Source organism: Corapipo altera, unplaced genomic scaffold (assembly GCF_003945725.1).
Source record: "Corapipo altera isolate COAL_440 unplaced genomic scaffold, ASM394572v1 RXGC01000072.1, whole genome shotgun sequence".
In the NCBI taxonomy this organism is placed as follows: domain Eukaryota; kingdom Metazoa; phylum Chordata; class Aves; order Passeriformes; family Pipridae; genus Corapipo; species Corapipo altera.
In genome coordinates, this window is record NW_020884943.1 from 2,264,963 (window position 1) to 2,277,492 (window position 12,530).

Below are 12,530 nucleotides of genomic sequence, written 5' to 3' on the forward strand. Positions count from 1 at the left end.
CTTTCTCGGTCATGTTCCTGATGATTGCTTGTTGTATTTTCACACAAATAGTTGGTGAAAAAGTAAAAATCTTAAAACCTATCATGCTCCTATTCCTTCCCAGAAGAATGAATTCTTCTGCTCTGCGATTGAAAGAGGAAGTGAAAGAGTAAAAGCAGAAGCAGAGAGTTAAAAAGAGGATGTGGAGGTTCCTAGAGTAGTGTAGCATTTACAGGCAAGTGTTGAGTTCTCACTGAGTGGCAGATGCTGAACAGTGCAGTGTCTGATGCCTGGGTTAAAGTCTCTCCTTTGTTCTAAGTGGTTAAAAGGTGTCAGGCTAATAAGAAAAAAAGATTACCTACACTTAATGAAAGGAAATTATTGAAACAATTCTAAAATTAACATTAATTAATTCTAAGACTCTAAGATTAGACTGAAAATTAAGACAAATGGATTTTAGTTTAGTTTGCATTTTCTGAGCTGTCCACTCACCACAATAAATACAAGAGTAATTTTACAGCCCCTATTTATCCCACTTTTGAATCTTTCAGCAATCTCCATGGCAACGTGACACCAGCCCAGCAAAAGAATTAGCAGTAACTTTGCTTGTTAACTGACTCAGCATCTCCTGATAATCAGCCTATGGGTGAAAAACGCTGGACCTGGCTTTGGTTGGTGTTTTGAAGCCTTCTGTTCAGTTTGATGTTTTTACATTATTCTACTTGGTGAAAGAAAATCATTGAAAAGTAGAAATTTTAGTAGAAAAACACTTACTTTTGCTACAGGATTTCTTAATCACTGAGTGCTGTAGGTTCTGTCTAAAAATGGATGGAAAATAACACATTTCAATTAAGGAGTCTTGTTGCACGATCAAGAAAAGGGAAAAATTCCAAGAGCAGTGGTCTGTGTTGGTTTTCTTTTTCTTTAGAGAGTGCTGATCTATAGCTCTTTAGCTAATGCAGATTAGTCTGTCTTTCCCAGTTTCGTTGCATTGTCTGTCACACTGATCCTCTTGCTCCTTTCTCTTCCACACCTACACCAAGCCTTCCTCACAAGAGGAGGAACAAGTAGAATTTGATATTTGATAGAATCTGATAGCAGAATTTGTTCTGCAGTGACTATCACTTTGATCATCTATATTAAAACGCATTTAAAAATTACAAGAAACCATGGTGGTCCTTTTTATATAAAAGGATAAATAGAGCATTTTATTAACACTTTTTGCAGCAACGAAAGTGACACAGTCCACATCTTTTTCATTAAACACAGCAAAAGCTATGGTCACGTTTTACATCACTTTGAGGCACAAAGCAAAATACTTTTGTTTTTTTCTTAAGGTCAAGGTATGGTTTGCATTAAAAAAAAAAAAAAGGAGAAGAAACAATCCTCAAGTTGTATATTGCGGTAGCAGGGTTTCCAATCACTAGCACAATACAATGAACAGACCAAGAATCCAGAATGGATTATTACATACAATAATAATCATTTGATTGAATTAAGAAATGGATCATTGTTGTCATTTTAGAGTATTAAGAAGTGGTCTGGTGTTGCTAAATTCAGTTGGTTCAGTTTGGTTCAATCCCAACAACCCCAAATATATACAACAAGCTAAATGAAGGTTAATATATAGTCTAGAAGATTATGCACTTCATAATGCATTGCACTTATTGCTTGGTACACTAATGTTGCAGTCACTGTTGAGTTATGGTAAAAAGACAAGCATGATGCTTGTTGGCTTCTTTCAACCCAACACTAGTTATTTACCACTTTGGTTTATTGTGAGTTTATAGGTTACTCATATTCAGTGTCCATCATTATTAGGTTTAATTGAAAGACAAATACATCTTTTATTTCAGGGATTTCTAAAATAACAACATTTTCTATAATTACAGTATCTTCAATAAACTTATATCTATGTATACAACTGTGGCACGATGTGTAAAAATATGAAAGCTATTAAGGGAAGGATAAGGGTTAAATTATTCTCTGTTTCTTCTATTGGCTTCAAAATATTCTGCAAAACAAATGCATCCATAGGGCTACTTGCTCATAGTAAATTTCTCTTTGGAATTTTTTAAAAGACTATATTTTTTTCTATGTTATATTGATTTTTTTTCTCTCTCTAAAGACACCAGTACAAATTTGGAATATACTGCAAAGAATAGAATCATAAAGCTTTTTTTTTGATAGAGGGATTTGACAGTCTGCCTGAAAAGTCAGACTTAATATTATATATTGTTTTTATATTAGTTGATAAATGCAGGGAAGAACATGACAATATCTATAATTTCACAAGGTTCTGTAAACAACAGAAATAAGAATTTGTGCCCAAACATTCAGTATAAAACTCCTAAATAATTCCTTTATTCATCACAGAGTAGCCTGCAGCATGTAATCACGATAAACATACAATATGCCCTATTTGTTCTTTAGGCTTGATACAATCACCACGAAGGGAACCGGATCAACCCTTGTAAATACCTAGGACTCAACCTTTCTTCTTTGAGAAAGCTCTTGTCCCAGGCTAAACACACAGTTCCTACATCGCACTGAGTAAATGTGTGTCTTTAACACAATCTCTTTCAATACAGTGTAACAAATATATAAGTGCATTTTTAATGGTCAAGTAATTTTGGCTTGCTAAAAGAGCATTAGATGTGCCAACTTGGTTGCTTAGTTGTGCTTTAATCTTTAGTTATGAGTTTTAGCTCTTGTATACTGTAAGTATCTAATTGCCTCTATAGTTTTGACCAGTAAACCCTTAAAACTCTAATGTTTATAGAACAAATATAACCTAATGAAAGTGATAACATGTCACAACTCATACAGATTGCACTTTGATGTATTTTTTTTACAGTAAGACCTTCCTGTTTGATATGTGTTTACATGTTTATACCACGTTTTATTTTCGTGTGCAAACAATCACAATGAATTTAATCACAAACACTACAAAATATACCAAATATTTAGGTTTGTTATGAATAATCTCCTTCCTTGTAGTTGTATGAGTCTTGTACTTCCTCTTGTACAAATTCCTCCTTCTTCTCCCAACCATTAGGCCAGCCACCGTTGACTTGGGTTGTAGCACCATAAGACTTGGTGGTACCATAATTTACATAATTCTGGGTAATGTCCCCTGTCTCTTCAGCAAGTTCATCTTCATGAATAAAGCCACATTTCTCCTCACTTGTCTGTTCAGGGTCTGCCCAGGGTTGTTTCTCTCCTGAAGCAAATATGCCATAGAAGATTACACCTCCATAGTGAACTAAAGCAGCGATGAGGAAGACATACTGCCACTCTTCACGTGTCTGTAAAGAGGAAATTTGCTCCATTAGATTAGCACATAGATCTATCTAATTCTTCTGAGTCAAAAGATTTAAATTAAGGATTAAGACTGTGCTAGCCAGCACAGCTAAAGCATTTGAGTGTCTGGATTCCAATTATTTATATCCGCCTTTCTTTGAAAAATTTATTACTCCATCGTCCTGCATGCTTCAAATTTGCATCCCTGCATACAAGTCCAAGGCTCTAATATGGATATCCTGGCAAGCTGAATTACAGAAAGGTCTTTTTCTTAAAGCAATGGTATTAAGCTGGAAGATTTGAAAACTGTATTTTCATTTACCTTGTTCTTTGTCATTGCTCCAACAATTATAGGGCAAACCATTCCAGACAAGGTCCCGACTCCATTAGAAATCCCCATTAAGATGCTGGCATACCTTGGGGCAATGTCTAAATGGTTGACATTGAATCCTGCAATAGAAAGGTTAGTGAACATTCATACCAAGAGCAGAGCATTACTTCAGTTGTGGAACGTAGTGTTATCACTTCACAATTTTACTATGACATATTTGGGCAGCTCTAATTGCATTTCTTTTTCTTTAGAAGGCTTATAATACTTAAATATTCCTATAGAGTCACACAGACCAGCAGAAGGGAGTTCCCTTCTGTTCTTCAGTGGTAAAATGAATGGAGTAAAAAGACAGTATCTACAAATGAATTATTAATTAATTTTTATAAATGTTTGTTTGTTCTCTTTCATCTCCAGCAGCATGATTCTGTTGAAAACGTAGGCAGTAACTTTTTAAATAAGCTAAAGAGACAGAACTAATTGTTCCCAAAATAAGCACCAAAGCAAGTGAAAACAGAAAACAAATCTTTGGACACAGAAATGTAGTAAAAGGGAAAAGGCAGGCAGTATGATATGGACAACTTGGAGAAAAAGTGAAACACACTTCCCAAGTTGTGAAAAACAGGAACGATACCTTGAAGAATACGTGGGATTAAGGACAGACTTGATTAAGGAGAGTTTAGATGTTTGGCACAAAATGAAAGAGAGTCCATTTGTGACATAAGGAACCAGCATGGGAGAGGATACCAAGATCACAGTGGGAAAACAATGGAAGGTCAGGTGACTTGTGTTTGGGAAAGGCAAAGGGATGATGAATCAGCAGGAAAGGGGAATAGCTGAATTTTAATTCAGAAAAAAAATCCAGTAATTAGGCCCCAAATTAGTAAAATAATACAAAACTAACGAGGTATTAACCAACATACAATGGAAAAAATGGTGAAAGACCTATATTTAAACAAAGATGTGTAAATTCAGGTATCACTGTGTAATACCAGTCCATTTGTCTTCTATATTTGATTTCAAGAAAAATCTATAGCACACATTAGCATCTTAATTAGAAGAAAGTATAATTTGCTGCAATGAATATGAAAAAGACTGAAGTACTTGCACAGAAACAATCTAATGTAAAAGATGTAATACTGAATGTACTTTCTTTTGTAGGGACCACAAATAATATCCTTTGGGAATTCCAAAGTGAAGGGGCTTTTTAATCACTATCCATAAATAAAAACAAAGAGGTTCTATGTCTTAGGATAAAATAATTTAGTAATAACAGTAATAAAATCTTACCAGATATGGCAAATCCACTAAAACCTACAGCAAGAACTAAGAATGAAATAGCCACTCCTTTGCTGTGTGAATATCCCACCACAAGAAGAAGAGTTGCTTCCATACCAAAACCTGGGGAAATAATAAATAAACACACGCATCAGATTTAATTCCCTTTCAAACACTGAAGGCCTTAGGATATGGTGATATATTTCACAGGAACACAAATAAAATGTTACCTCAGAGTAGAATATAATCAGGTATTTCTTTCATCCCTAAAAAACATGTGTCCTTCCTATCTCGAATAATCCTTATTTTACTCTTTGTATGCTAATTTATTGTTACTTCCTGTCAGTTTTGAAATGAAAATAAATACTTGTGATGTGGTTAGGTCATTCCAGCCACCTCTCACGGGAATATACACTGAACCTGCTCATGAATTTTCCAGCCCTTGTCACAGCAAGGGTACAGCTCATGTGACTTTAACATCTCAGAAGTCAGGGATGTAACCTCAGGTAGGCTGGGCTGTTTTAGTGCAGAGGGTGTTTAGATGAGGAGCTAAGACTGAGTAAATAGCTCAGGGTAGGCAAATTACCCTCCCAAAGCTCATCTGTTTCTTTAACAACCTAAATGATCTTTCCACTACCAAATAATTATATTGAAACTGGGAATGAGAACAACTATGTTTTCCTTTGTTTAGTAACAGCATCTGCCCTACATAAAAAAATGCAGAAAGTATTGCTTCCTAAGTACATAAAACTGTGTAGTTTGTTTGTTTATTCTTTACAGAACACAATATGGACATCAAATCTATAGAACTTTAATAAAATAGGAAGACTCACCTCCACAGTTCATTATCTTTCTCACATTAGTGGTTGAAAGAATCTGCCTGGTTCTTAAAAAGTCTGCAATTTGTCCCCCAATAGGAACAATAATTGTCATCACTAAATGTGGCACAGCAGATAAGATACCCACCTAAAATAATAATTAGAATTAGCAAAGTATAAACCATAAGAAAACATTGATTCTTCATTTCCTGAAGCATTCAGCAACTAATTAATTTTTTTTTTTTTTATTAATGTCAGGCTATGTACTAAAAAAAGTTTTAACTTGGTTTATCAACTGAACAACACTGGTGACCTGAAATAATTTTATTTTATGAACCACAGTGAGTGATTTTAAGAACATCTGATGACGTGACACTTCTTGTTTATAGGTTGTTCTCACAGTTTATATTTAAGTTAAAGCCTTTTCCCTCCCTCACTTACAGTTCCTCTGTCCTTTCATTTCAGAAAATTTATGATCAAACATGTTAAACTGAATTGCTACATTTCTGCTGGTGTTCAGCACAGCTTTGCAGCAAACCTCACATGCTTAGACAGATTCCTTATGGATCATCATCACATGCACAGTTGCCATTTGCTTTTGATTTGTGACCATTCCTCAAGCTCCAAAGTTCACACGGGCAAAATGTATGTCTGAAAAACTCTGTACGTAGTGAAAGATAAAATACTAAATATCTGCTGTTGATACTCAAAGTGCTATACATACTAGCAAAATGAGACCTAGTAATTTTGTGATGGCTGTTCCAATATATAATAATAGATTTATAGACCATATTTTGTTCTAACAGGGAATTCATTGTGTATACCTGCAGAAGTGCTTCAGCACAGGGGGTTTTGCATGATTCCTGTCTGAACAGTGCATCAGCTGACCTGACACCTCATTTGAGCTGCACCAGCGTGCAGAGCAGACAGACTCCATAAGAACAAAAAGAAAATAAGTTTTCTCTACTCTTCAATTAAAGTTGTGAAATTGTGTATTTCACAGCAGTTTATATATATGGTATATATATATATATATATATATGTGGGAGCTTCCTTCATCTGAATAAATGCTTCTCTGAATAAGCCAGATATTAACTATGAAGAAACTGTGGTACTACAATTACTGAGGTGTTGCTGGCTAAATTATAACTATTCAGTTATGAGCATCCATATCCACAGCAGATGTCAGAAAACTGACTTTGCCCTCATTGTTTACAAAGCTTCAGCTTTGAATCCACTCCAAGAAAAACCTTCTGGAACAAAACGATCGAATTAATTCCATAGAATGAGACCATTCCTATTGCATGCAGGACAGATGACATTTCAAGCATAGCAAAGCTTTTTAAAGTAACTCCAGCTAAAAAGGGAAGCCCATCTTTAAATGCAGGATGGCATTATGTGATTTCAACAGTGTTCCATAATACAGCAATACTTAAGAAGATACTCTTCTCACTGTCACTTGAACCTCATGGAACATCAAAAGAATAGAGTTCTCCCAAAGGCACAAGCCCCCAGCACTTTCACAAGCAGGAAGTCTGTGTTAGTGGAAAGCTTATTGTACATGCTGAAGGCTTGTTTGCATGTATTCATATTTACCTTACAGGTCTGAGCCAAACTTCATATGAATCACGTGGAACCTTTGATCATCCCTGTATCTCATATTTTTTCATTGTCTCTTCTGCTTTCCAAGTGAAAAAAGGGGAGCAGTTCTCAACACATTAAAGGGGGATATAGAAAAGTGATAAACTGTACTATCCTTCCTAGAATTAGATGGCCCTGCTTTTTAAAGTGCAAGAAAAAAACACTTGTCGGTGCTCTCTTTAGTTTCACAACTTCAATGGGACTCTGCAGCCCCTGGGGCACCAGGGACAGAAGTGCAATGGGTCTCTTGATGCCTTTCTAATACCTGTCTAATCAAGCATGGTCTGGGTTTGAGCACTTAACTCACAATGTAGCCCCAAGTGGATCATCACTAAATCTCATCCTGCCTCCACCTTCCCCTATCTCATCCTTCATCCTTGTTGTTACTTCACTTATTTGTGCTGGTCAAGGAAACAGGAACTGGGAGGAATAAGGTTTAAGATTTAAATCCATAATAAAGATGCAGAACACTTTTTTTCCCTGCTCCTAATAAATACCACAGGTACAGCTCTGGTATTTACTCAGTTCAGATAAAAGCTTCATATTCTTTTTACATACCTTGCTTATTTCAAAACCAAACACTTCCTCAAAGTAAGCAGGCTGACTAATGAGCAGCAAGTAAAAAGTCCAGCTTCTACAGAAGTTTGCAACTATTATTGCATAGACTGGCATAGATGTAAAAAATTTTCTCCATGGAGTTTTGTATTTCTGAAACATAGAAAGGGGGATCCAGTTACCATGTTGATCATTACCAATTACCCATCTTCCCTTTTCTTACCCTTGTTTTACCTACACTCCACAAGTGCACATAAGCACAGCTTTATGTCTCTGAATTCCAATGACTTCATTTACCATAAAGGGAAAGCATTTATATTTAAAAACGTAAGTAAAAATTACTACAAAATCAACTCAATATTTAATTTTATCACAACCCTCATGTACAAGTGCTATTATCTCAGTCATGTAAACATGAACATACTAAGCCCAAAACAGTAATAATATGTCTTCAAAAGACAATGTTGCTCTATCTAAGGCAACAGTACAGAACTAAGATTTTACACTGTAACAATTTCATCCCGATGTTTTATAAGCATGTACTTTAGCACTTAAATTCTAATTCCAGCATTCTAAGTAATTTTTTTTAAAAGCCTCAGCTGAAACTGCTTGCTCAATATATTTTTTTGTTTTATTTTATTTTTAAAATGAATTGCATAATGACAAAAAAAAAAAGACAGATGGGCAGAAGTACAATCCTGCTGAGTCCCAGCACCTCTCCAGGAGTTCAGGGTTCTGCCCATCTGTGTTGATGCAAATACAGGATCCAGACCCAGATAAGTGCTTGAATATCACTTCACACTGAATTTAGATTACTATTGATTTGAATAATGGCTTTTCTTCAAAGAAAAACAGCCCCTATATGGGTATATGCAACACCTTGTACATCTATTAAACTACACTTAAGTCAGAGCTAAGGATTAAGTGGGACTTAAATAATGAGAAGCCAGCCAGCAAATCTCACTTGATGCTATGGGGAAAATTTTGGATTAAATATTTTAGAAGTAAATGAATTATTGATACAAGATCATAGCTTCCAAAAAACAGTTTAATTAAAAAGCAACAACGAAAAATAGACAGAAATTATACAGCCCAAATTAGAATTGTATGGACATCCTTTGAAGTAGCTCATTTCACATCAGATTTTTAAAACCATGAATGCTACTGAATGCTATTGAATATCAGCTCAGACAGTCCCTCAAGAACACCTAAAAACATCAGCTATCAAAGAAATTACTTTGTAATATTTTCAGTTTCTTATTTGATCTGGAACAAAGTCCTTTTTACTAAGACAAAAATTATTTATCTCTGAGTAAAATCAAGAACCAGTGTTCTGACCAAACAGAAAAATAATGAAGAGTAGTAGTGAGGGTTTACTGGGAATGGATGGTGTAAAAATTGGAGCAGATGAAGTGAGGTTTAAAAAATTTTTTTTTTATTTTCTTGAGTGAGTAAACACTCTAAAGCTTTTCAGCAGTTACAGAAATAAGAAAATTCTTATTTAGCATGATAGGAGTATTAAGTGGCTTGAAAATTCTCAGAATTTTAGCAGTTCTTGGGAACTAAAGCAGTACAGAACTAAGATTATGAGAAGCTTGATAACACGTGTGCAGCAATATTATCACAATAAGAGGGAATGTTCTTAAGGGTCTCCCAGCACACTCTGTTGCAACTCACAGTCTTTCTGGCAAACAAAACACAGAGTAGTCAAGATTTGTATTTTCTCATGTTCTAGAGACACTCAGTAGTGCTTTTCCCTCAGTTCACTCTTAGGAAGAGGAAAACCCTTCCAGAAGTAACTGTACAGGAAGGAAACTAACTACCTGAACTCAAGATACTGTAAAAGTCTAAATAAAGTGGCAATTTCAAATGTGGCTGCATCTCTTTTTTATACTTTGGAGTAGAAAAAGAGGCATAAATTCCGTAAGTCACCTGCTAGGAGATGGAACCTGTGTTCTCTTAGTGCAAAAGCAATATCTACTTAGAAGTCCACTAGCAGATTTCAGATCTTCCCACCCCCAAAAAAATGTCCTTTTGTGTCTTATAGGAGGGTGTTTGAATTTTTTGTTGTAGTCTTCATTTGGGTGGTAGTGGGGGATGTTTGTTTTTCTTACTATCTCATAGGAAAACCAGTGTGTGAGTAATATTCTTACTTCCATTGCACCTAGGAGGTTGGCACTCTCTCCAATGCTTTCTTCTATGTATCTCCTTTCTTCATCTGTGATCGTAGGATGCTTTGCAGGACTCTCATATGAAACCAAAAGCCAAAACATGTACCAGACTATACCAAAGCTCCCTTTGGAATGGAAAGAAAGACTTTAAAAAGAAATGCACAGTAAAGCAGCAAACAAGGAAAAAAAAAATCTGTGAAGAATTATAACAAATTTAAATGGCAATTGTTGTTAGTGCTTCTTTACTGAGTTATCTCAGTAGAGATAACTCTCCAACAGAAAGTTGGATTCTGTAAATAATATTTGTGCAAAATACATGCAGAGCTGGAGCACAATGAAGTAGTCTTTGCTTCATTTACAGAATGCTTTCACTGTAAGTGAATATTCACTGATCTTAACATCCATTTGTACAGTGCAATGCAATGAAACAGCTCCCATTTCATTTCACCAAACTGCAAATGAAGTTCCATTCTGCTTTAAGCCACTGCTGTTTGACTACTGCACTAAATCTTTTACCTGCAAAATAGGGCATTTTTTTCAACATAACAATGCACTTCCTGAGTAGTTTATCAAATTTCTCTAAGGTTTCCCCATAATCCACATCAATGTGGACATACTTTTCCATCAGTGTAAGATAACATGGCACAACTAGTGTGAATAAAGTTTTCCAGGTCTTCAGATAAAAATCAGGACAACTTATTCAGGGCAGGTACTCTAAATTTGCAGTTTTATAAATGTAAGGGACACGTTATTGTGAGCAGAGATTCTATAGATCTGCATAGCAGTTTGCACTGCTTGTGCTAAAAGTGATGAAGGTTTCACTATGAACTAGCTTGTCTTCTTATTGAGAATGTTACTTTCCTACTTATTCTTCCCTTTAAATTCTATTCTTTCCTTGTTCTGTTCTTTCATTGTTAAAAATCTGTATTTTTAGATTTACAGTCCCACTTGCCTGGGTTTTTTTGGCCTCTTAACAGTATCTTTGACATTTTTAGAAAGGGCAGAGTAAGGTCATACCATACTGGAGTGAAAAGAACAAAAATGCCTACCATACACATAGAACACAGAAGACCACCCAGTATATTGCACTAGAATCCCAGCTAAAGGCATTGCAATGACAGCTCCTGCATAGGAACCTACAAAACAAGACACATGGGGATGAAAAGGGGAGAAAAATTCAGTTTCAAAACACTTGTAACACGACAAATGAAAAGAAGACAAAGATGCAAAAGTTACTTACCACAAAAGGAAGTGGTTGCTAACCTACTTCTTTCTAATGGGGGGGCCCACTTGCTCCAAATGCCGTGGCAGGCAGGGTAGGTGACCCCCTGGGGAAAGGGGGTGCCACAAGTTAGTTGATGCTGATCAGTCACTCAGTTAATTGTCTTTTATGAGTTTTTACTTTTAATTGCTATAAACAAGACGTTAAGGATGCTTTGCATTTCTACAGCAAAGTCTGAGCACAGTCACAGAAAAAACTTCAACATCTATTCCAGCTGAAATGAGTTTTGTATATCACTCCAAATCGTTAAAGAGGCTTTATGGAGCAGACATAAAACATGTTTCCTTTTGCTCCCCCTCCCCCTTCCAGGACAGAAGTGTAAATAATTAAAGAGAAAGAATATTAGTGCACAAGAACCAAAGCCAAAGGAAGGATGAAAACACACTCACTCTGGAGCCTTTCAAATGCTGGGTTGATTTCTCTAACACTCACCTTTTTTAACAAACATTTAAAATGTAATTTAAGAAATACAGATTAAAAGTTCCACTGCTTTAAAACAAGAAAATAAGAGCTTAGAAATATAATTTTAAGAGAGAAGTTTTTCACTCTCTTTGTCTTTAATGAACCTTCTTGAGCATGTAAAGAAAATCAATGAATGATATTACTTGACTTGATTTGAAACCAGCTATCTTTTAGGTGTCTCTTCAAAATCACCCTTTAACCAGCAACAGAAAAGCTAAATCTGCAGTGTTGAAATTCTAGAAAATTTATTATGAAATGTACAATAATTATCTATGAAATTCCTGGTTAAGAATTATGATGTATGCATAGTTATATATATATATATATATATATATATATTAGTCACTTTTCTCTTAATCTAGTATTTTGTTTCCTATGCAAAAATTAGAAAAAATTTAATAACTATTTGCAAATATCGAGGGTATCATAAATGTTGAGATGATCAGCTGCAATATGTAGAAGGTTATAAAATACCTTCTGTTTTGGAAGAAGATGCTGTAACCAGTTTCTTGCTCATTTCAGTATTTTTTCCAGGAAAGAAAGAAAGAAAGAAAGAAAGAAGGAAAGAAGGAAAGCAAGAAAGAAGGAAAGAAGGAAGGAAAGAAGGAAAGAAGGAAAGAAAGAAAGAAAGAAAGAAACAAACAAACAAACAAACAAAGAAAATAAAAAGAGAGAGAGAAAGAAAGAAAGAAAGAAAGAAAGAAAGAAAGAAA

At 35.2% G+C, this 12,530-nt stretch overlaps 1 protein-coding gene across 1 annotated transcript in view; it reads right to left on the reverse strand.

Annotated features, from left to right (window-relative positions):
- Positions 1 to 1,155: 1,155 nt before the first annotated feature.
- Positions 1,156 to 12,530, reverse strand: part of SLC17A6 (solute carrier family 17 member 6) — a 29,324-nt gene continuing 17,949 nt past the window's right edge. The window contains exons 5-12 of the mRNA XM_027662203.1: positions 11,314 to 11,401; positions 11,123 to 11,209; positions 10,056 to 10,198; positions 7,906 to 8,055; positions 5,722 to 5,854; positions 4,901 to 5,011; positions 3,605 to 3,732; positions 1,156 to 3,287 (exon numbers count right to left, since the gene is read on the reverse strand). Coding sequence (XP_027518004.1) covers positions 2,955 to 3,287; positions 3,605 to 3,732; positions 4,901 to 5,011; positions 5,722 to 5,854; positions 7,906 to 8,055; positions 10,056 to 10,198; positions 11,123 to 11,209; positions 11,314 to 11,401 — 1,173 coding nt within the window. The 3' untranslated portion in view covers positions 1,156 to 2,954. The remainder of the gene's footprint in view (positions 3,288 to 3,604; positions 3,733 to 4,900; positions 5,012 to 5,721; positions 5,855 to 7,905; positions 8,056 to 10,055; positions 10,199 to 11,122; positions 11,210 to 11,313; positions 11,402 to 12,530) is intronic.